Source organism: Engystomops pustulosus, chromosome 4 (assembly GCF_040894005.1).
Source record: "Engystomops pustulosus chromosome 4, aEngPut4.maternal, whole genome shotgun sequence".
Classification (NCBI taxonomy): domain Eukaryota; kingdom Metazoa; phylum Chordata; class Amphibia; order Anura; family Leptodactylidae; genus Engystomops; species Engystomops pustulosus.
Window position 1 is genome coordinate 205,081,175 of NC_092414.1, and position 27,177 is coordinate 205,108,351.

At 44.5% G+C, this 27,177-nt stretch overlaps 1 protein-coding gene across 4 annotated transcripts in view; it reads right to left on the bottom strand.

Annotated features, from left to right (window-relative positions):
- Nucleotides 1-27,177, bottom strand: part of KLF1 (KLF transcription factor 1) — a 33,142-nt gene that overhangs the window by 5,840 nt on the left and 125 nt on the right. The window contains exons 1-3 of one of the 4 annotated variants that reach the window (XM_072149571.1): nt 25,043-25,145; nt 13,449-13,571; nt 2,593-3,337 (exon numbers count right to left, since the gene is read on the bottom strand). In XM_072149571.1, the coding sequence (XP_072005672.1) occupies nt 2,593-3,337; nt 13,449-13,502 (799 nt within the window). In that variant the 5' untranslated portion in view covers nt 13,503-13,571; nt 25,043-25,145. Of the gene's footprint in view, nt 1-2,592; nt 3,338-13,448; nt 13,572-19,164; nt 19,287-25,042; nt 25,146-27,177 lie in introns of those variants that run through there. The other 3 variants (XM_072149573.1, XM_072149574.1, XM_072149575.1) reach the window with 3 other exon arrangements.

Below are 27,177 nucleotides of genomic sequence, written 5' to 3' on the forward strand. Positions count from 1 at the left end.
CATCAGGAGCCGGGTTACTGTAATAAGATGTTACAGGGTAGTAAGAGGATCAGGAGCCGGGTTACTTTAAAAAGATGTTACAGGGTAATAAGAGCATCAGGAGCCGGGTTACTGTAATAAGATGTTACAGGGTAGTAAGAGGATCAGGAGCCGGGTTACTGTAATAACATGTTACAGGGGTAATAAGGGGATCAGGAGCCGGGTTACTGTAATAAGATGTTGCAGGGGTAATAAGAGGATCAGGAGCCGGGATACTGTAATAAGATGTAACAGGGGTAATAAGGGGATCAGGAGCCGGTTACTGTAATAAGATGTTACAGGGGTAATAAGAGGATCAGGAGCCGGGTTACTGTAATAAGATGTTACAGGGGTAATAAGAGGATCTGGAGCCGGGTTACTTTAAAAAGATGTTACAGGGTAATAAGAGGATCAGGAGCCGGGTTACTGTAATAAGATATTACAGGGGGTAATAAGAGGATGAGGAGCCGGGTTACTGTAATAAGATGTTACAGGGGTAATAAGAGGATAAGGAGCCGGGTTACTGTAATAAGATGTTACAGGGGTAATAAGAGGATCAGGAGCCGGGTTACTGTAATAAGATGTTACAGGGGTAATAAGAGGATCAGGAGCCGGGTTACTGTAATAAGATGTTACAGGGGTAATAAGAGGATCAGGAGCCGGGTTACTGTAATAACATGTTACAGGGGTAATAAGAGGATCAGGAGCCGGGTTACTGTAATACGATGTTACAGGGGTAATAAGAGGATGAGGAGCCGGGTTACTGTAATGAGATGTTACAGGGGTAATAGGAGGATCAGGAGCCGGGTTACTGTAATAAGATGTTACAGGGTAATAAGAGGATCAGGAGCCGGGTTACTGTAATAAGATGTTACAGGGGTAATAAGAGGATCAGGAGCGGGGTTACTGTAATAAGATGTTACAGGGGTAATAAGAGGATCAGGAGCCGGGTTACTGTAATAAGATGTTACAGGGGTAATAAGAGGATCAGGAGCCGGGTTACTGTAATAAGATGTTACAGGGGTAATAAGAGGATCAGGAGCCGGGTTACTGTAATTAGAGGTTACAGGGGTAATAAGAGGATCAGGAGCCGGGTTACTGTAATAAGATGTTACAGGGGTAATAAGAGGATCAGGAGCCGGGTTACTGTAATAAGATGTTACAGGGGTAATAAGAGGATCAGGAGCCGGGTTACTGTAATAAGATGTTACAGGGTAATAAGAGGATCAGGAGCCGGGTTACTGTAATAAGATGTTACCGGGGGATAAGGAGCCGGGTTACTGTAATAAGATGTTACAGGGGTAATAAGAGGATCAGGAGCCGGGTTACTGTAATAAGATGTTACAGGGTAATAAGGGGATCAGGAGCCGGGTTACTGTAATAAGATGTTACAGGGGTAATCAGAGGATCAGGGGCCGGGTTACTGTAATAAGATGTTACAGGGGTAATAAGAGGATCAGGAGCCGGGTTACTGTAATAAGATGTTACAGGGGTAATAAGAGGATCAGGGGCCGGGTTACTGTAATAAGATGTTACAGGGTAATAAGAGGATCAGGAGCCGGGTTACTGTAATAAGATGTTACAGGGGTAATAAGAGGATCAGGAGCCGGGTTACTGTAATAAGATGTTACAGGGGTAATAAGAGGATCAGGAGCCGGGTTACTGTAATAAGATGTTACAGGGGTAATAAGAGGATCAGGAGCCGGGTTACTGTAATAAGATGTTACCGGGGGATAAGGGGATCAGGAGCCGGGTTACTGTAATAAGATGTTACCGGGGGATAAGGGGATCAGGAGCCGGGTTACTGTAATAAGATGTTACCGGGGGATAAGGGGATCAGGAGCCGGGTTACTGTAATAAGATGTTACAGGGGTAATAAGAGGATCAGGAGCCGGGTTACTGTAATAAGATGTTACAGGGGTAATAAGAGGATCAGGAGCCGGGTTACTGTAATAAGATGTTACCGGGGGATAAGGAGCCGGGTTACTGTAATAAGATGTTACAGGGGTAATAAGGGGATCAGGGGCCGGGTTACTGTAATAAGATGTTACAGGGGTAATAAGAGGATCAGGAGCCGGGTTACTGTAATAAGATGTTACAGGGGTAATAAGAGGATCAGGGGCCGGGTTACTGTAATAAGATGTTACAGGGTAATAAGAGGATCAGGAGCCGGGTTACTGTAATAAGATGTTACAGGGGTAATAAGAGGATCAGGAGCCGGGTTACTGTAATAAGATGTTACAGGGGTAATAAGAGGATCAGGAGCCGGGTTACTGTAATAAGATGTTACAGGGGTAATAAGAGGATCAGGAGCCGGGTTACTGTAATAAGATGTTACAGGGGTAATAAGAGGATGAGGAGCCGGGTTACTGTAATAAGATGTTACCGGGGGATAAGGGGATCAGGAGCCGGGTTACTGTAATAAGATGTTACCGGGGGATAAGGGGATCAGGAGCCGGGTTACTGTAATAAGATGTTACCGGGGGATAAGGGGATCAGGAGCCGGGTTACTGTAATAAGATGTTACCGGGGGATAAGGGGATCAGGACGTGCACCTCTTTATCCTCCTCTTACCCGTGTGTGTACGTAGATGAGCTTTGAGATGGGAGCTCTTGGTGTAGGTCTTGTCGCATCCATCGTGGGTACAGCTGTGGCAGGTGATGGTTCTGTTGGATGTGCGTCGCCCTTGCTTGCGTTTCTTCCCCTTCAGGGTATAGGCCATGGTCACGGCCTGTGTGCTGTTGGACGTCTGTGGTAATATATAGTAGGACGTTGCTGAGGTGAAGGACGGGTAGGACTGACCCCCGGGAACACTATATGATGTCCTTGGTAAGATGGGCATAGGGTGTGTTGAGAAGTGTGTGCCGGGAATCCCTGGTGGCATGAGGTCTTGATGAGGTGGTGGGGGGTACATATACCCCATAGGTTGGGGTGCGGGGTAGGTAGCATGGTGTATGTGCTGGTTGGATTGGTTGATGTTGGTGGATGCCGCAGTCTGAGGTGCCACCACTGAATGTCCATGGTATGAGGCCGGATCCATGAGACTATCACCAGAGGGCAGGGGCAGCGTGCCGGGGCTGTCAGACTGGAACACGTCTAAGACCGCCATTAGGTCGCCCTCGGTCACGGCTGTTTGTGAGGAACAGGCGACATCTACCGACGCATCTAGAAGGTTCTTTTTCAGGAAGTCCAGGTCCCAGTAGATATCTTCTTCTTTTATTTGACAGGCCGTAAAATCTGCAGGCGTGGAGTGTGAATACTGAGCACCAGGGGGCGGTGTAAACTCTTCTGCACCGCTCTGTACCGCACAATTCCATATCTGAGGATAAGAAACCATCGTGTTATCATGGACGGTCCTGTGCGATTATCAGGCTCATCCTAACTCCAGTACCTACCGTATAATGTCCAGTCACACAGCGTATAACTACTGAATAAACCTCCCATACCACTGCCTACATTATACTGCTCTATGAGGATGAGGGGGTGACACAAGAGCTTACAGTCTATGAGGATGAGGGGTGACACAAGAGCTTACAGTCTATGAGGATGAAGGGGTGACACAAGAGCTTACAGTCTATGAGGATGAGGGGGTGACACAAGAGCTTACAATCTATGAGGATGAGGGGGTGACACAAGAGCTTACAGTCTATGAGGATGAGGGGGAGACAAGAGCTTACAGTCTATGAGGATGAGGGGGTGACACAAGAGCTTACAGTCCATGAGGATGAGGGAGTGACACAAGAGCTTACAGTCTATGAGGATGTGGGGGTGACACAAGAGCTTACAGTCTATGAGGATGAGGGGGTGACACAAGAGCTTACAGTCTATGAGGATGAGGGGGTGACACAAGAGCTTACAGTCTATGAGGATGAGGGGGTGACACAAGAGCTTACAGTCTATGAGGATGAGGGGAGACACAAGAGCTTACAGTCTATGAGGATGAGGGGGTGACACAAGAGCTTACAGTCTATGAGTATGAGGGGGACACAAGAGCTTACAGTCTATGAGGATGAGGAGAGACACAAGAGCTTACAGTCTATGAGGATGAGGGGGTGACACAAGAGCTTACAGTCTATGAGTATGAGGGGGACACAAGAGCTTACAGTCTATGAGGATGAGGAGAGACACAAGAGCTTACAGTCTATGAGGATGAGGGGGTGACACAAGAGCTTACAGTCTATGAGGATGAGGGGTGACACAAGAGCTTACAGTCTATGAGGATGAAGGGGTGACACAAGAGCTTACAGTCTATGAGGATGAGGGGGTGACACAAGAGCTTACAATCTATGAGGATGAGGGGGTGACACAAGAGCTTACAGTCTATGAGGATGAGGGGGAGACAAGAGCTTACAGTCTATGAGGATGAGGGGGTGACACAAGAGCTTACAGTCCATGAGGATGAGGGAGTGACACAAGAGCTTACAGTCTATGAGGATGTGGGGGTGACACAAGAGCTTACAGTCTATGAGGATGAGGGGAGACACAAGAGCTTACAGTCTATGAGGATGAGGGGGTGACACAAGAGCTTACAGTCTATGAGGATGAGGGGGTGACACAAGAGCTTACAGTCTATGAGGATGAGGGGAGACACAAGAGCTTACAGTCTATGAGGATGAGGGGGTGACACAAGAGCTTACAGTCTATGAGGATGAGGGGGACACAAGAGCTTACAGTCTATGAGGATGAGGAGAGACACAAGAGCTTACAGTCTATGAGGATGAGGGGGTGACACAAGAGCTTACAGTCTATGAGGATGAGGGGGACACAAGAGCTTACAGTCTATGAGAAGGAGGAGGTGACACAAGAGCTTACAGTCTATGAGGATAAGCGGGTGACACAAGAGCTTACAGTCTATGAGGATGAGGGGGTGACACAAGAGCTTACAGTCTATGAGGATGAGGGGGTGACACAAGAGCTTACAGTCTATGAGGATGAGGAGGTGACACAAGAACTTACAGTCTATGAGGATGAGGGGGTGACACAAGAGCTTACAGTTTATGAGGATGAGGGGGTGACACAAGAGCTTACAGTCTATGAGGATGAGGAGGTGACACAAGAGCTTACAGTCTATGAGGATGAGGAGGTGACACAAGAGCTTACAGTCTATGAGGATGAGGGGGTGACACAAGAGCTTACAGTCTATGAGGATGAGGAGGTGACACAAGAACTTACAGTCTATGAGGATGAGGGGTGACACAAGAGCTTACAGTTTATGAGGATGAGGGGGACACAAGAGGTTATAGTCTATGAGGATGAGGGGGTGACACAAGAGCTTACAGTCTATGAGGATGAGGGGGAGACACAAGAGCTTACAGTCCATGAGGATGAGGGGGACACAAGAGCTTACAGTCTATGAGGATGAGGGGGTGACACAAGATCTTACAGTCTATGAGGATGAGGGTGTAACACAAGAGCTTACAGTCTATGAGGATGAGGGGGTGACAAGAGCGTACAGTCTATGAGGATGAGGGGGACACAAGAGCTTACAGTCTATGAGGATGAGGGGTAACACAAGAACTTACAGTCTATGAGGATGAGGGGGTGACACAAGAGCTTACAGTTTATGCGGATGAGGGGGTGACACAAGAGCTTACAGTCTATGAGGATGAGGGGGTGACACTAGAGCTTACAGTCTATGAGGATGAGGAGGTGACACAAGAACTTACAGTCTATGAGGATGAGGGGTGACACAAGAGCTTACAGTCTATGAGGATGAGGTGGAGACACAAGAGCTTACAGTCCATGAGGATGAGGGGGACACAAGAGCTTACAGTCTATGAGGATGAGGGGGTGACACAAGATCTTACAGTCTATGAGGATGAGGGTGTAACACAAGAGCTTACAGTCTATGAGGATGAGGGGGTGACAAGAGCGTACAGTCTATGAGGATGAGGGGGACACGAGCTTACAGTCTATGAGGATGAGGGGTGACACAAGAGCTTACAGTCTATGAGGATGAGGGGGTAACACAAGATCTTACAGTCTATGAGGATGAGGGGGTAGCACAAGATCTTACAGTCTATGAGGATGAGGGGGTAACACAAGATCTTACAGTCTATGAGGATGAGGGGGTAACACAAGAGCTTACAGTCCATGAGGATGAGGGGGACACAAAAGCTTACAGTCTATGAGGATGAGGGGGTGACACAAGATCTTACAGTTTATGCGGATGAGGGGGTGACACAAGAGCTTACAGTCTATGAGGATGAGGGGGTGACACTAGAGCTTACAGTCTATGAGGATGAGGAGGTGACACAAGAACTTACAGTCTATGAGGATGAGGGGTGACACAAGAGCTTACAGTCTATGAGGATGAGGTGGAGACACAAGAGCTTACAGTCCATGAGGATGAGGGGGACACAAGAGCTTACAGTCTATGAGGATGAGGGGGTGACACAAGATCTTACAGTCTATGAGGATGAGGGTGTAACACAAGAGCTTACAGTCTATGAGGATGAGGGGGTGACAAGAGCGTACAGTCTATGAGGATGAGGGGGACACGAGCTTACAGTCTATGAGGATGAGGGGTGACACAAGAGCTTACAGTCTATGAGGATGAGGGGGTAACACAAGATCTTACAGTCTATGAGGATGAGGGGGTAGCACAAGATCTTACAGTCTATGAGGATGAGGGGGTAACACAAGATCTTACAGTCTATGAGGATGAGGGGGTAACACAAGAGCTTACAGTCCATGAGGATGAGGGGGACACAAAAGCTTACAGTCTATGAGGATGAGGGGGTGACACAAGATCTTACAGTCTATGAGGATGAGGTGGTGACACAAGATCTTACAGTCTATGAGGATGAGGGTGACACAAGAGCTTACAGTCTATGAGGATGAGGGGGTGACACAAGAGCTTACAGTCTATGAGGATGAGGGGGAGACACAAGATCTTACAGTCTATGGGGATGAGGGGGTGACACAAGAGCTTACAGCCTATGAGGATGAGGGGTGACACAAGAGCTTACAGTCTATGAGGATGAGGGGTGACACAAGAGCTTACAGTCTATGAGGATGAGGGGGTGACACAAGAGCTTACAGTCTATGAGGATGAGGGGGTGACACAAGAGCTTACAGTCTATGAGGATGAGGGGGTGACACCAGAGCTTACAGTCTATGAGGATGAGGGGGTGACACAAGAGCTTACAGTCTATGAGGATGAGGGGGTGACACAAGAGCTTACAGTCTATGAGGATGAGGGGGAGACACAAGAGCTTACAGTCTATGAGGATGAGGGGGTGACACAAGAGCTTACAGTCTATGAGGATGAGGGGGTGACATAAGAGCTTACAGTCTATGAGGATGAGGGGGTGACACAAGAGCTTACAGTCTATGAGGATGAGGGGGTGACACAAGAGCTTACAGTCTATGAGGGGGAGACACAAGAGCTTACAGTCTATGAGGATGAGGGGGTGACACAAGAGCTTACAGTCTATGAGGATGAGGGGGTGACACAAGAGCTTACAGTCTATGAGGATGAGGGGAGACACAAGAGCTTACAGTCTATGAGGATGAGGGGGTGACACAAGAGCTTACAGTCTATGAGGATGAGGGGGACACAAGAGCTTACAGTCTATGAGGATGAGGAGAGACACAAGAGCTTACAGTCTATGAGGATGAGGGGGTGACACAAGAGCTTACAGTCTATGAGGATGAGGGGGACACAAGAGCTTACAGTCTATGAGAAGGAGGAGGTGACACAAGAGCTTACAGTCTATGAGGATAAGCGGGTGACACAAGAGCTTACAGTCTATGAGGATGAGGGGGTGACACAAGAGCTTACAGTCTATGAGGATGAGGGGGTGACACAAGAGCTTACAGTCTATGAGGATGAGGAGGTGACACAAGAACTTACAGTCTATGAGGATGAGGGGGTGACACAAGAGCTTACAGTTTATGAGGATGAGGGGGTGACACAAGAGCTTACAGTCTATGAGGATGAGGAGGTGACACAAGAGCTTACAGTCTATGAGGATGAGGAGGTGACACAAGAGCTTACAGTCTATGAGGATGAGGGGGTGACACAAGAGCTTACAGTCTATGAGGATGAGGAGGTGACACAAGAACTTACAGTCTATGAGGATGAGGGGTGACACAAGAGCTTACAGTTTATGAGGATGAGGGGGACACAAGAGGTTATAGTCTATGAGGATGAGGGGGTGACACAAGAGCTTACAGTCTATGAGGATGAGGGGGAGACACAAGAGCTTACAGTCCATGAGGATGAGGGGGACACAAGAGCTTACAGTCTATGAGGATGAGGGGGTGACACAAGATCTTACAGTCTATGAGGATGAGGGTGTAACACAAGAGCTTACAGTCTATGAGGATGAGGGGGTGACAAGAGCGTACAGTCTATGAGGATGAGGGGGACACAAGAGCTTACAGTCTATGAGGATGAGGGGTAACACAAGAACTTACAGTCTATGAGGATGAGGGGGTGACACAAGAGCTTACAGTTTATGCGGATGAGGGGGTGACACAAGAGCTTACAGTCTATGAGGATGAGGGGGTGACACTAGAGCTTACAGTCTATGAGGATGAGGAGGTGACACAAGAACTTACAGTCTATGAGGATGAGGGGTGACACAAGAGCTTACAGTCTATGAGGATGAGGTGGAGACACAAGAGCTTACAGTCCATGAGGATGAGGGGGACACAAGAGCTTACAGTCTATGAGGATGAGGGGGTGACACAAGATCTTACAGTCTATGAGGATGAGGGTGTAACACAAGAGCTTACAGTCTATGAGGATGAGGGGGTGACAAGAGCGTACAGTCTATGAGGATGAGGGGGACACGAGCTTACAGTCTATGAGGATGAGGGGTGACACAAGAGCTTACAGTCTATGAGGATGAGGGGGTAACACAAGATCTTACAGTCTATGAGGATGAGGGGGTAGCACAAGATCTTACAGTCTATGAGGATGAGGGGGTAACACAAGATCTTACAGTCTATGAGGATGAGGGGGTAACACAAGAGCTTACAGTCCATGAGGATGAGGGGGACACAAAAGCTTACAGTCTATGAGGATGAGGGGGTGACACAAGATCTTACAGTTTATGCGGATGAGGGGGTGACACAAGAGCTTACAGTCTATGAGGATGAGGGGGTGACACTAGAGCTTACAGTCTATGAGGATGAGGAGGTGACACAAGAACTTACAGTCTATGAGGATGAGGGGTGACACAAGAGCTTACAGTCTATGAGGATGAGGTGGAGACACAAGAGCTTACAGTCCATGAGGATGAGGGGGACACAAGAGCTTACAGTCTATGAGGATGAGGGGGTGACACAAGATCTTACAGTCTATGAGGATGAGGGTGTAACACAAGAGCTTACAGTCTATGAGGATGAGGGGGTGACAAGAGCGTACAGTCTATGAGGATGAGGGGGACACGAGCTTACAGTCTATGAGGATGAGGGGTGACACAAGAGCTTACAGTCTATGAGGATGAGGGGGTAACACAAGATCTTACAGTCTATGAGGATGAGGGGGTAGCACAAGATCTTACAGTCTATGAGGATGAGGGGGTAACACAAGATCTTACAGTCTATGAGGATGAGGGGGTAACACAAGAGCTTACAGTCCATGAGGATGAGGGGGACACAAAAGCTTACAGTCTATGAGGATGAGGGGGTGACACAAGATCTTACAGTCTATGAGGATGAGGTGGTGACACAAGATCTTACAGTCTATGAGGATGAGGGTGACACAAGAGCTTACAGTCTATGAGGATGAGGGGGTGACACAAGAGCTTACAGTCTATGAGGATGAGGGGGAGACACAAGATCTTACAGTCTATGGGGATGAGGGGGTGACACAAGAGCTTACAGCCTATGAGGATGAGGGGTGACACAAGAGCTTACAGTCTATGAGGATGAGGGGTGACACAAGAGCTTACAGTCTATGAGGATGAGGGGGTGACACAAGAGCTTACAGTCTATGAGGATGAGGGGGTGACACAAGAGCTTACAGTCTATGAGGATGAGGGGGTGACACCAGAGCTTACAGTCTATGAGGATGAGGGGGTGACACAAGAGCTTACAGTCTATGAGGATGAGGGGGTGACACAAGAGCTTACAGTCTATGAGGATGAGGGGGAGACACAAGAGCTTACAGTCTATGAGGATGAGGGGGTGACACAAGAGCTTACAGTCTATGAGGATGAGGGGGTGACATAAGAGCTTACAGTCTATGAGGATGAGGGGGTGACACAAGAGCTTACAGTCTATGAGGATGAGGGGGTGACACAAGAGCTTACAGTCTATGAGGGGGAGACACAAGAGCTTACAGTCTATGAGGATGAGGGGGTGACACAAGAGCTTACAGTCTATGAGGATGAGGGGGTGACACTAGAGCTTACAGTCTATGAGGATGAGGGGGTGACACAAGAGCTTACAGTCTATGAGGATGAGGGGGTGACACAAGAGCTTACAGTCTATGAGGATGAGGGGGTGACACAAGAGCTTACAGTCTATGAGGATGAGGGGGTGACACAAGAGCTTACAGTCTATGAGGATGAGGGGGTGACACAAGAGCTTACAGTCTATGAGGATGAGGGGGTGACACCAGAGCTTACAGTCTATGAGGATGAGGGGGTGACACAAGAGCTTACAGTCTATGAGGATGAGGGGGTGACACAAGAGCTTACAGTCTATGAGGATGAGGGGGAGACACAAGAGCTTACAGTCTATGAGGATGAGGGGGTGACACAAGAGCTTACAGTCTATGAGGATGAGGGGGTGACACAAGAGCTTACAGTCTATGAGGATGAGGGGGTGACACAAGAGCTTACAGTCTATGAGGATGAGGGGGAGACACAAGAGCTTACAGTCTATGAGGATGAGGGGGTGACACAAGAGCTTACAGTCTATGAGGATGAGGGGGTGACACAAGAGCTTACAGTCTATGAGGATGAGGGGGTGACACAAGAGCTTACAGTCTATGAGGATGAGGGGGTGACACAAGAGCTTACAGTCTATGAGGATGAGGGGGTTACACAAGAGGTATAAAAGCTTGTATAAGGTTCCAGCCATTCTTTATAAGGGAACAAATTAAAATATTTTAATAAAAATGCTGCTTGAACCATCTTATATACAAGGTGAAATTGAAGCCTGGAGCTTGATATATATCTGGTGTTTGCTGGATGACAGACTGGGAAATAGAACACAGGATGGATTAGTAAAGAGAAAGTTGACATTTCATGCAGTTAGCGAGTGTTTTAGGCCTAAAGAGATGGGTTTTGAGACCATGTTTGAAGCTTTGGAGGTTGGGTATTAGTCTGATAGTCCGGGGAAGGTCATTCCAGTGAATTAGTGCAGCTCTGGAGAACTAATATTCAATGGGTCAGATGTATCACTCATTTTATCTGTTGTTTTGCGCCTTCTCATACTGGCACACCGTTTTTGCGCCATTTTGCGACTAAACACCAAAATAGCCAAGCAGCAAAAATAACCATGTTTCCTTCATTGATCCTATTAATCCAGCTGTTTTATATATAATAATATTCATAACTTGCGACTTTTCATTCAGGCGCAAAAACGGGCACAAAAACACTCCAACCCGAAGGTGGCGTTAACTGAGAAGTGACTGTGAGCCCCTGTGCAGAGCATCTCATCCCCAGCAGCAGAGCTCAGCCAGAGAGCTAGTAGAGATAATACAGACACTACATGCAGCCTCTGTTTACAGTTCATCACCTTCTATTTACAAACAATCTGCAGAAGCCACAGCTCAGAGCAGGACAGGAGAGTTTGCAGGATTTTGCAGATTCTACAGAGAAGTGTCCCCCGTGTAGCAGGATGACCCCACTGGGATAGCGGCCAGAATTACAGGGGTGCAGCAGGAGACCAGCACTGGGGGATCCCCTCCAGGAGAAGCCCCTGCTGAGGAGGTCACTGGGTGCTGGGTGTCACACACCTGGGTGCTGCTGTGAGTGTTATCTTCATTCTGGGCTGTGGGAGAAGCAGAGAGGAGCTTGTAGCAGGATCACATGTAACTGCCCGAATCTAACATTGCGCCTAAACTGCGCCAAAATTGCGCCTAAACTGTGTTAAAGTAAAGTGATTAATAAGAGGCAGAAAATATACTTATCACAGATGGTTGTAGCTCGTGATAATTCTGGCAAAACAGTGCGCCCGACTTTAGGCGCAACTACTACACTTAGACGCACAAAAGTGATACATCTGGTCCAATGTGTAATAAAATACACCAATATACTGCAAAAAATTAAGTTATTATGTTTCGTAGTGTTAGAAGCAGTGCCGTACAATGACGTGCGTAAATACCACCATATACTTCACCAGGGTGAAGAACTGTATAACCAGCACACTGACATACTGGTGTGCCCCCCCCCACCCCTCTAGCAGGATCCACTCTTCTTTAAGTTTCATTTTGTCCATGTTTTTAAGAAAAAAGGCTTGAAAAATTATGCAAATGAGCCTGAGGGGCTTAAGGCTCCATTAACTTCTATGTAGCCCAGAGCCCCTCAGGTTCATTTGCATAACTTTAAAGGCTTTTTTTTTTGCAAAAACCAGGGTATAAGAAGCTAAGAGAAGAGCGGATCCTGCCAGAGGGGGCGCACACCAGTATGTCAGTGTGCTGGGCTTGCAAACCTTAAACAGCACACTGGTCGTAGATTTCCTTTAAGTAACAACGCCATATTTTTTGAAAAATTTTAGAAAAATAACAGGTGATATATAGCCTGAGTATATGTACTAAAATAATATAATATATATATGTCTAAATAAATACCGCCATATATTGCCAAAATAGAAGGTGTTATAAAGTTTAAGTAGAAGTACAAGCAGTCCCCTACTTAAGAACACCCAACTTACAGACGACCCCTAGTTACAAACGGACCACCGGGTGTTGGTAATTTACTCTACTTTAGCCTTAGGCTGCAATAACTAGCTGTAACAATTATCACAGGCGTCTGTAATGAAGCTTTATGCTTAATCCTGGTTCTTATGACAACCCAACATTTTTAAAATCCAATTGTCACAGAGACCAAAAACATTTGTCTGGGGGTTACAATGATAAAGTATACAGTTCCGACTTACATACAAATTCAAATGAAGAACAAACCTACAGAACCGATCCTGTACGTAACCTGGGGACTGCTTGAACTGCAAAATGCTTAAGAAAATACCGCCATACACTAAGAAGAATAAACGGTGCTATACAGCTTATGTAGATGTACTGTACAATGTCTAGGTAAATGCCGCCATATACTGCAAAAAATAAAGTGCACCAAAGACTGCAAAAGTAAAAAGCGGTTTTGTGCCTTTTTGTATATATATATATATATGTAAAGTATATACTGCCATATAGTACTCACGTTATGCTACCATATACCCAGGTAGCTGACACTTCTATAGTGTATATATATATATACACTAGTATAATATAGAGGGAAGTCACTTACCTGACTATTATCGTATATACACTGACTCTGGTAGTCACACGAGGCCCGCGCCATGCTCCCTGTATACAGTGTATATATATATATCTCCTATAGACTCCTACAGCTGCATCTCCTTCATTCAGTCTGGCATGAGATAACAGGGAAGGAAAAATACTGGGTTTTAAATTTTTTTAATTTTTTGCAGTTTTTTTTTCCCCTTCTAGAAATTTGGTGGTTTCAAAGGCGCCTTCTGATTGGTGGGAAGGTAGAGAAAGACACGCCCCTCTGTTTTGCTGTGTCATCAAATTAAAGTGAAGAAATAGCGATGTGTGTGTGTGTGGTGGAGATGATAGCAGGTATACGGTCTGTATACAGGCATAGATTATACAGTATATAATACAGAACACAACAGTTTTAGACATAATTTTTGGGGAACTATACAGCATATAAAAGCACACAACAAACATAACAAAAAGACAAAGTAACTAAACTGAACATAATTATTACATGGATGTAGAAGCCTCAGTAATTCTCCCTCCCCCAGACCTGACTGGTCCAGGTATCACATCATAGATACCCTAGAGCCCGGGATGATCACTGCCCTGGGCACCGGGATGTACGAGTATTACAGACCCTACAAGTCTGGGGTCACTTACTACATATAAGACTGTAATCAGCTTTTTGGGGAATGGAGGATAGGTCCCTTTGGAGGACCCATGTACAAGGATCACACAGTGATGTAACAGTACATGAATAATACACACAGTGATGTCACAGTACAGAGATAATACACACAGTGATGTAACAGTACATGAATAATACACACAGTGATGTCACAGTACAGAGATAATACACACAGTGATGTAACAGTACATGAATAATACACACAGTGATGTCACAGTACAGAGATAATACACACAGTGATGTAACAGTACATGAATAATACACACAGTGATGTCACAGTACAGAGATAATACACACAGTGATGTCACAGTACAGGGATAATACACACAGTGATGTCACAGTATAGGGATAATACACACAGTGATGTCACAGTGCAGGGATACTACACACAGTGATGTCACAGTACAGGGATAATACACACAGTGATGTCACAGTACAGGGATAATACACACAGTGATGTCACAGTACATGGATAATACACACAGTGATGTCACAGTACAGGGGATAATACACACAGTGATGTCACAGTACAGAGATAATACACACAGTGATGTCACAGTACAGGGATAATACACACAGTGATGTCACAGTACAGGGATAATATACACAGTAATGTCACAGTACAGGGATAATACACACAGTGATGTCACAGTACAGAAATAATACACACAGTGATGTCACAGTACAGGGATAATACACACAGTGATGTCACAGTGCAGGAATAATATACACAGTGATGTCACAGTACAGGGGATAATACACACAGTGATGTCACAGTACAGGGATAATACACACAGTGATGTCACAGTACAGGGATAATACACACAGTGATGTCACAGTACAGTATAATACACACAGTGATGTCACAGTACAGGGATAATACACACAGTGATGTCACAGTACAGTATAATACACACAGTGATGTCACAGTACAGGGATAATACACACAGTGATGTCACAGTACAGGGATAATACACACAGTGATGTCACAGTACAGGGATAAAACACACAGTGATGTCACAGTACAGGGATACTACACACAGTGATGTCACAGTACAGGGGATAATACACACAGTGATGTCACAGTACAGAGATAATACACACAGTGATGTCACAGTACAGGGATAATACACACAGTGATGTCACAGTACAGGGGATAATACACACAGTGATGTCACAGTACAGAGATAATACACACAGTGATGTCACAGTACAGGGATAATACACACAGTGATGTCACAGTACAGGGATAATATACACAGTAATGTCACAGTACAGGGATAATACACACAGTGATGTCACAGTACAGAGATAATACACACAGTGATGTCACAGTACAGGGATAATACACACAGTGATGTCACAGTGCAGGAATAATATACACAGTGATGTCACAGTACAGGGGATAATACACACAGTGATGTCACAGTACAGGGATAATATACACAGTGATGTCACAGTACAGAGATAATACACACAGTGATGTCACAGTACAGGGAGAATACACACAGTGATGTCACAGTACAGGGATAATACACACAGTGATGTCACAGTACAGGGATAATACACACAGTGATGTCACAGTACAGTATAATACACACAGTGATGTCACAGTACAGGGATAATACACACAGTGATGTCACAGTACAGGGATAATACACACAGTGATGTCACAGTACAGGGATAAAACACACAGTGATGTCACAGTACAGGGATACTACACACAGTGATGTCACAGTACAGGGATAATATACACAGTGATTTCACAGTACAGGGATAATACACACAGTGATGTCACAGTACAGGGATAATACACACAGTGATGTCACAGTACAGGGATAATACACACAGTGATGTCACAGTACAGGGACAATACACACAGTGATGTCACAGTACAGGGATAATACACACAGTGATGTAACAGTACAGGGATAATACACACAGTGATGTCACAGTACAGGGATAATACACACAGTGATGTCACAGTACAGGGATAATATACACAGTGATGTCACAGTACAGAGATAATACACACAGTGATGTCACAACACAGGGATAATACACACAGTGATGCCACAGTACAGAGATAATACACACAGTGATGTCACAACACAGGGATAATACACACAGTGATGTCACAGTACAGGGATAATACACAGTGATGTCACAGTACATGGATAATACACACAGTGATGTCACAGTACAGGGATAATACACACTGTGATGTCACAGTACATGGATAACACACACAGTGATGTCACAGCACAGATATAATACACACTGTGATGTCACAGTACATGGATAACACACACAGTGATGTCACAGCACAGATATAATACACACAGTGATGTCACAGTACAGGGATAACATAACATACACAGTGATGTCACAGTACAGGGATAATAAACAGAGTGATGTCACAGTACAGGGATAATACACACAGTGATGTCACAGTACAGGGATAATAAACACAGTGATGTCACAGTACAGGGATAATACACACAGTGATGTCACAGTACAGGGATAGTACACGCAGTGATGTCACAGTACATGGATAATACACACAGTGATGTCACAGTACAGTATAATACACACAGTGATGTCACAGTACAGGGATAATACACACAGTGATGTCACAGTACAGGGATAATAAACACAGTGATGTCACAGTACAGGGATAATACACACAGCGATGTCACAGTACAGGGATAGTACACGCAGTGATGTCACAACACAGGGATAATAAACACAGTGATGTCACAGTACATGGATAATACACACAGTGATGTCACAGTGCAGGGGATAATACACACTGTGATGTCACAGTACAGGGATAATACACACAGTGATGTCACAGTACAGAGATAATACACACAGTGATGTCGAAGTACAGGGATAACATAACATACACAGTGATGTCACAGTACAGGGATAATACACACAGTGATGTCACAGTACAGGGATAATAAACACAGTGATGTCACAGTACAGGGATAATACACACAGTGATGTCACCGTACAGGGATAATGCACACAGTGATGTCACAGTACAGAGATAATACACACAGTGATGTCACAGTACAGGGATAATACACACAGTGATGTCACAGTACAGGGATAGTACACGCAGTGATGTCACAACACAGGGATAATACACACAGTGATGTCACAGTACATGGATAATACACACAGTGATGTCACAGTACAGAGATAATACACACAGTAATGTCACAGTACAGGGATAATACACACAGTGATGTCACAGTACATGGATAATACACACAGTGATGTCACAGTACAGGGATAATACACACAGTAATGTCACAGTACAGGGATAATACACACAGTGATGTCACAGTACATGGATAATACACACAGTGATGTCACAGTACAGAGATAATACACACAGTAATGTCACAGTACAGGGATAATACACACAGTGATGTCACAGTACATGGATAATACACACAGTGATGTCACAGTACAGGGATAATACACACAGTAATGTCACAGTACAGGGATAATACACACAGTGATGTCACAGTACATGGATAATACACACAGTGATGTCACAGTGCAGGGATAATGCACACAGTGATGTCACAGTACAGGGATAATACACGCAGTGATGTCACAGTACAGGGATAATACACACAGTGATGTCACAGTACAGGGATAATGCACACAGTGATGTCACAGTACATGGATAATACACACAGTGATGTCACAGTACAGGGATAATACACCCAGTGATGTCACAGTACAGGGATAATACACCCAGTGATGTCACAGTACAGACATAATACACACAGTGATGTCACAGTACAGGGATAATACACACAGTGATGTCACAGTACAGGGATAATACACACAGTGATGTCACAGTACAGACATAATACACACAGTGATGTCACAGTACAGACATAATACACACAGTGATGTCACAGTACAGGGATAATACACACAGTGATGTCACAGTACAGACATAATACACACAGTGATGTCACAGTACAGGGATAATACACACAGTGATGTGACAGTACAGGGATAATACACACAGTGATGTCACAGTACAGGGATAATACACACAGTGATGTCACAGTACAGAGATAATACACACAGTGATGTCACAGTACAGAGATAATACACACAGTGATGTCACAGTATAGGGATAATACACACAGTGATGTCACAGTACAGACATAATACACACAGTGATGTCACAGTACAGGGATAATACACACTGTGATGTCACAGTACAGGGATAATACACACAGTGATGTCACAGTACAGGGATAATACACCCAGTGATGTCACAGTACAGACATAATACACACAGTGATGTCACTGTACAGGGATAATACACACAGTGATGTCACAGTACAGGGATAATACACACAGTGATGTCACAGTACAGGGATAATACACACAGTGATGTCACAGTACAGGGATAATACACCTAGTGATGTCACAGTACAGACATAATACACACAGTGATGTCACTGTACAGGGATAATACACACAGTGATGTCACAGTACAGGGATAATACACACAGTGATGTCACAGTACAGGGATAATACACACAGTGATGTCACAGTACAGGGATAATACACACAGTGATGTCACAGTACAGACATAATACACCCAGTGATGTCACAGTACAGGGATAATACACACAGTGATGTCACAGTATAGATATAATACACACAGTGATGTCACAGTACAGGGATAATACACCCAGTGATGTCACAGTACAGGGATAATACACACAGTGATGTCACAGTACAGGGATAATACACACAGTGATGTCACAGTACAGGGATAATACACACAGTGATGTCACAGTACAGGGATAATACACACAGTGATGTCACAGTACAGACATAATACACCCAGTGATGTCACAGTACAGGGATAATACACACAGTGATGTCACAGTATAGATATAATACACACAGTGATGTCACAGTACAGGGATAATACACCAAGTGATGTCACAGTACAGGGATAATACACACATGATAAATGAGGGGAGCTCCTTATTATTATTACCTTAATAGGATACTTGAGAACCACAGAGGGACATCTCCAAGAACCTAAACAAGCCTTAATTTGATCATTAAGAATTTTTGGATTGAAATTGGGGTCTGTCCCTAAAAACACATGACAGATGTAAATTCCCTTTGAGCATTTCCTCTATATCTCTGTGCGGTGTAAACACGGGGCTTCAGCACAACCTGCTCCCAGAACGCTTGCTGGACAGATTGCAGGGGGAGACTGATAAGGGTCCGGCGTCTTATCTACCGCGCCCCGCTGTCACACATACAGCACATGAAGGCCGATAACGAGGGCTGACGTTACATTTCACCACTGCAACTTATTTTCTTTGAAAAACGACACGACTCAGGCCGATAACTTCAGTGGAGCTGCGGTTATTCTGTCCATGATGTCCTCTGATACTTGGATCTAGTCTCCAACATGGAGGACGGCTCTTTAGGAGGACCATAAGTATTGGGCACTTGGTGAAGTTAGGGCCCATTCCATGCAAAAAGTGAAGGAAGAAACTGGTGGTTTATGGTAGTAGGTGGTGAGTGCTAGAAGGTAGAAGAGTCATGAGCTCCAATACACAACCTAGACCAAGGACCTAGTGCCACAAGGTGTTTTGGTATCTTCTTATGAGGCAATGAGTCCGGTTAGGGCATGTCCTATAGGGCGTGACACACATGGTCCTTTCATAAAAGAGTCACCCAATCACAAAGTAACAAAAGTGGGTTGCAGGTGTCGGAGGGAAAACAACAAGTAGGAACCTGTAGGACCTATAGACCTTGGTTCTCAACCAGGGACTGTTCCTTGGGTCAGGTTGGTCATTTCACATCTTGTTGTGGTCATATGGACAGACACTCCAGTCTCTTCTCGGGTCTCCTGAAGCTCCTCAGACTTACATTTGGTCTATGTGGTGACTCTCTGATGATTACCCTCCCTGCCCGGCCTGAGAGGTTTGGTGGACGTTCCTCTCGAGGTTTGGTGTGGTACCATGTCCTTTCCATTATGGATGTGATGGAGGTCCAGGAGATCGTCAGAGGTTGGGATATTTTTAAATATCCTCACCCTGAAATGTTCTTCACCATAACTTTGTCTCTGACTTTTCTGGAGATCTCCTTGGTCTTCATGGTATTGTTTGGTTAGTGTTGCATCTTGTCTTTGAGAAAAGGTGTGTAGATACTGATAGACCACGTTTCACTTAGATCAGACACAGGAGGACTTCATGTCACGAGACGTGTGACTTCTGAAGAGAGTTGGTTGCACAGACAGATCCTGCGGTCTGTAGGATTAGATTTGGTCTGTGATGACCCTTTGATCAATGCTCTCCTTGCCTGGTCTGAGAGTTTTGGTGTCCGTCCCAGTTGTGGTACCTCACAAGCCAATGTATACTTGGTACAAGGGGGTGGGTATAGGAAAGAGTAATTAATGGAAGACGAGGGAAGAGGTTGAGGACATATAGACCTTGTTCCCCCAATAGAATATGGGAAATACTGGTAATGGGCAATGCTCCTAGCGGGTGAAGACACCAAGGGCTGGATTATTGGGTGGGCTCCTAGGGCACGCCTGAGGTCCCCACCACTTTTCTCCTAAAGTGGCCCCCAACAACTAATGGTGACACACTGGATTATATTGTGGGTGATTTGGGTGGTCACATGGCGACAGTGGTATCACACACTGCGACGCCCACACCAGATGTCTGACTGACAGAAGGAGCAGGAGGCCACATGTAAAGTTTTATTATTTTGTTTACTGGGGATCTTTATATAGATTCATCATTGGGGGAGCTGTATATAGTCATTACTGGCAACATTTACTGTACTGAAAACAATTGTGATGAGGGCCCCACCAGTTTGTGCCCAGGGCCCTATTAATTCGATCCTGAATACAGCCATGGAATGAGCGACAATCACTGATTAAATCGGAGAACGGTCAATCTGTGGAATAGCCGAGCTCAGGCGCTGGTCACAGCAGGGACAGCAGAGAGCTTCAAGAAGGGTCTAGATGCCGTTTTACACCTAAATAACATGGATTGTTATGTTATATAGAATTGTTTCCCCTAAATCCCTACCTCATCCAATCCCTTCCCTTCCTTGGTTGAACTTGATGGACAAATGTCTTTCTTCAACCGTATAAACTATGATACTAAACAGTTAATCATGTTTCAACATAGGACCCCCACATCTAGACATGTGACCCTGTATGTACCCTGTGATTTACAAAAATTAAAACAGTTGAATATTAATTAGTATTTGCATCTTAATTACCCTTAAAAATCTGGTTTTGGATGATTGTGTAATATTACAAGTTAAAAAGTTCAAAAAGTAAAGAGGCCAAAGGTGAAAAGTTTGGAGGAAGTTCATGGCCGGGGGTTTTCACGTTCCTCTTATTTTTTTCCTACTTTATCATCTTACGGAGGGCACAGTCCCTGCCAGCCAATGACACGTCCTGTAAGATGCAGCGTGTACAGGGGGTTGTGAAACGCGTGAATCGTGCAAGTTCTTTTTATAGAGTTCCTTCTACATAAGGCACGAAGATGTGATGAAAGACGCCAAAGCCGCGTGGTATCATCCTGGAGATCGGCGCTGGATGCAAATCTGAGGGCGGAAATAGTGTAGGACCCCAAACTAATAAACATACATGTACAGCCATAAACAGATGTATGGTTATATACACACCTGTACACAAATGTAACGCTATATACACACATGTACAACAGAATATCTGCTGCTTCACAGCACAAATACACTGATAAAGCAAAGGGGTTTTCTGACTTCATGTCACTTGGTCCATTGCATTAAAGAAAACAGGTATATACATTGGGAGTATATGAATAGATGTCACAGTACAGGATAATACACACAGTGATGTCACAGTACAGGGATAATAATACACACAGTGATGTCACAGTACAGGATAATACACACAGTGATGTCACAGTACAGGGATAATACACACAGTGATGTCACAGTACAGGGATAATACACACAGTGATGTCACAGTACAGGATAATACACACAGTGATGTCACAGTACAGGGATAATACACACAGTGATGTCACAGTACAGGGATAATAATACACACAGTGATGTCACAGTACAGGATAATACACACAGTGATGTCACAGTATAGGAATAATACACACAGTGATGTCACAGTACAGGGATAATAATACACACAGTGATGTCACAGTACAGGGATAATAATACACACAGTGATGTCACAGTACAGGGATAATACACACAGTGATGTCACAGTACAGAGATAATACACATAGTGATGTCACAGTACAGGATAATACACACAGTGATGTCACAGTACAGGGATAATACCCACAGTGATGTCACAGTACAGGGATAATACCCACAGTGATGTCACAGTACAGGATAATACACACAGTGATGTCACAGTACAGGATAATACACACAGTGATGTCACAGTACAGGGATAATACACACAGTGATGTCACAGTACAGGGATAATACACACAGCGATGTCACAGTACAGGGAGAATACACACAGTGATGTCACAGTACAGAGATAATACACATAGTGATGTCACAGTACAGGATAATACACACAGTGATGTCACAGTACAGGGATAATACCCACAGTGATGTCACAGTACAGGGATAATACCCACAGTGATGTCACAGTACAGGATAATACACACAGTGATGTCACAGTACAGGGATAATACACACAGTGATGTCACAGTACCGGGATAATACACACAGTGATGTCACAGTGCAGGGATAATACACACAGTGATGTCACAGTACAGGGATAACACACACAGTGATGTCACAGTACAGGGATAATACACACAGTGATGTCACAGTACAGAGATAATACACACAGCGATGTCACAGTACAGGGAGAATACACACAGTAATGTCACAGTACAGGGATAATACACACAGTGATGTCACAGTACAGAGATAATAAACACAGTGATGTCACAGTAAAGGGATAATACACACAGTGATGTCACAGTACAGGGATAATACACACAGTGATGTCACAGTACAGGGATAATACACACAGTGATGTCACAGTACAGGGATAATAATACACACAGTGATGTCACAGTACAGGATAATACACACAGTGATGTCACAGTACAGGGATAATACACACAGTGATGTCACAGTACAGAGATAATACACATAGTGATGTCACAGTACAGGATAATACACACAGTGATGTCACAGTACAGGGATAATACCCACAGTGATGTCACAGTACAGGGATAATACCCACAGTGATGTCACAGTACAGGATAATACACACAGTGATGTCACAGTACAGGATAATACACACAGTGATGTCACAGTACAGGGATAATACCCACAGTGATGTCACAGTACAGGGATAATACCCACAGTGATGTCACAGTACAGGATAATACACACAGTGATGTCACAGTACAGGATAATACACACAGTGATGTCACAGTACAGGGATAATACACACAGTGATGTCACAGTACAGGGATAATACACACAGCGATGTCACAGTACAGGGAGAATACACACAGTGATGTCACAGTACAGAGATAATACACATAGTGATGTCACAGTACAGGATAATACACACAGTGATGTCACAGTACAGGGATAATACCCACAGTGATGTCACAGTACAGGGATAATACCCACAGTGATGTCACAGTACAGGATAATACACACAGTGATGTCACAGTACAGGGATAATACACACAGTGATGTCACAGTACAGGGATAATACACACAGCGATGTCACAGTACAGGGAGAATACACACAGTGATGTCACAGTACCGGGATAATACACACAGTGATGTCACAGTGCAGGGATAATACATACAGTGATGTCACAGTACAGGGATAACACACACAGTGATGTCACAGTACAGGGATAATACACACAGTGATGTCACAGTACAGAGATAATACACACAGCGATGTCACAGTACAGGGAGAATACACACAGTAATGTCACAGTACAGGGATAATACACACAGTGATGTCACAGTACAGAGATAATAAACACAGTGATGTCACAGTAAAGGGATAATACACACAGTGATGTCACAGTACAGGGATAATACACACAGTGATGTCACAGTACAGGGATAATACACACAGTGATATCACAGTACAGGGATAATACCCAGTGATGTCACAGTACAGGGATAATACACACAGTGATGTCACAGTACAGGGATAATACACACAGTGATGTCACAGTACAGAGATAATACACACAGTGATGTCACAGTACAGGGATAATACACACAGTGATGTCACAGTACAGGGACAATACACACAGTGATGTCACAGTACAGGGATAATACAGTGATGTCACAGTACAGGGATACACACAGTGATGTCACAGTACAGAGATAATACACACAGTGATGTCACAGTACAGGGATAATACACACAGTGATGTCACAGTACAGGGATAATACAGTGATGTCACAGTACAGGAATACACACAGTGATGTCACAGTACAGGGATAATACACACAGTGATGTCACAGTACAGGGATAATACACACAGTGATGTCACAGTACAGGGATAATACACACAGTGATGTCACAGTACAGGGATAGTGCACACAGTGATGTCACAGTACAGGGCTAATACACACAGTGATGTCACAGTACAGGGATAGTGCACACAGTGATGTCATTGAAGTGACAACTCGTAATGACATTGTATATTAAGTTACAGTTGTAAGATATCACATATAGTAGCTTGATACAGTTTGGGGACCACAGATCCACCTTTAGTGGTGTGTGCGTTGAGTGGTGGCTCAGGGTTTATCATTGGTCACAATGCACTTGGTAAACATTTGAGCAGGTATAATATAATATACATAAGGCAGGAGGGTAAAATACACACCTGGAGGCGCATCCTGCAATGCTGCTTCCCCACTGCTTAAAGGGATACACCAACCGCCGCTCCTTCCCACCTGGGCCAGAGATTATTTGGAGCATGCATCGGCCAACAGACATCTATGCAGAGAAAGCTGGCTCTGTGTATGGCCAGATTATGGGATGTGCCTATGAGAATGCCCACTGCTGGGGGCGTTATTTACAGGGGGTGCAAAGTATATGGTACCTCCGGAGCTCAGGAGTCCTAGTCCATAGGAATGTAATGGTAAGTGGACCACGAGGAGGCGCTGTGGTTGCAGTTTGTAAAGGTTTGCCCACATTGCAATATTTTGGTTACACATGGAGGGTCCCCTGTTCATAGTCCCCCATCAGTAAGAGGGATGTGAACTCAGGAGGACTCCATCCATGTATTCCGCTGTAATTCTCCACTTCGCCTGTGGGGGTGCTGCAGGCAGATGTAATTCTTTTTAGCAGCAAATTGTAAGGGGTGTCACCACTTTCAGATACACAATAATGAAAGCAGCAGTGGTTGAGAATATACCATCATAGAAAGGAGAAGCTTGTGGTCACGAGTCTGTAATATTACTTCCTGATAGGACGACTTTAGATTTACCAAACGATACAACCACCGAGGCTGCAATCTGGACAACAATCTGAGGTACCACCCAAAAAGGGGGGGTGTGAAAAGAGGCTGTTTTATAATAATAAATACTCTAGTATTTTTACTTTTAGTTATATATATATATATATATATATATATATATATATATATAAAACGGGTCTTCTGGTTTCCTCCCACACTCCAAAACATACTGGTACATTGATTAGATTGTGAGTTCCATTGGGGACAAAGACTGATCTGGCAAGGTCTGTGCAGCGCTGTGTAATCTGTGTGCTATATAAATAGAGAATTATTATTATAATTATTATTGATGTATTTGTGGTTGCCGCTGCCAGGGACCATAACACCAAGTAGAGGGCATCATGTATAAAGGTTGTCCTGAAACAGCATAAGACCTGATGCCATGCTATACATAGCCGCTAGTGACGGTGGAGCCCCTATACAAAGGCCACATGACTTCACCGAAAAACGAACACTGACATAATCTCATCTTCTGAAATACTTTGTGAACAGTTAGCGCCTCCTGGTGGTTGAGACTTGGAATGACAGAAATGAAAGAAGAAATACTTCTTGAAGGGTTGCTACTGTGTACACCAGGGTACAGCGCCTCCTCTGTATGCACTGCTGTGCCTGGTACTGCAGCCCACCCCATAACCTTGAAAGGGAAGTGCTGCAATATGTGGTTATGTAAAGGGGATGGTGACGCATAGCCATGGACTATTTACACTCCGAGGGACTAATATCTGCACCTGGAAAAGCTGGGTGACAACCAATATATGGCCTCCGCTCTCCTACAGCATCCCCCCATTCTTCCACGAATAAGTGTAGGCTGAGATCTACTTGATTTTTCCCGGTTTGTCTCCAGAATTGTGTACAACTTGTTTTAAAATGTTTGAATAAATTGTTGTTGCTTTAAGAAGATAAAGGTTTCTTGGATCTGGACTTTATCCATTGTGGATTGCGACAGCCAAGATTCCTGGACGCAAATGTATCTAGTGATGTGGTAATACATCCCCTGCTTTGGCATTGTTGCATAACTAAGCAGATTTACATTCAGGATTCAGGAAAAGCTGGATAATGGCAGTCATCTCCCCAGACAATCAGCTGCAGAGTCCTGGAGTATACTGTGGATGTCGTACCCTGTACAATGTTCATCATTGTATGTATATCCTTCATTCTTCAGTGTGTCAGGTCGGATGCCGGGGCCCCGGACACTGCGGGCCCCATAGCAGCTGCTACCCCTGTAGTTACGCCCCTGATGGTAGCCCTAGTCAGCAGTCAACATGGCCACTCTTGGTGTATTATTCTATTTCCATCATATAAACTAGAGACAGGCAGCTCTGAAGCTTTTTTATATATATTTCTCTTAAAGGGGTCATCCATTTATATAGAGTTTTCCTTTAAATCTTGTTAATAGCCATCAATTGTATGAGCCAATCAGAAAACAGATTTCATGTTTCTGTGATTAATTATAAAATGAAATAAGCCATTTGATTGGCCCTTTATTATAAGTCCTCTTA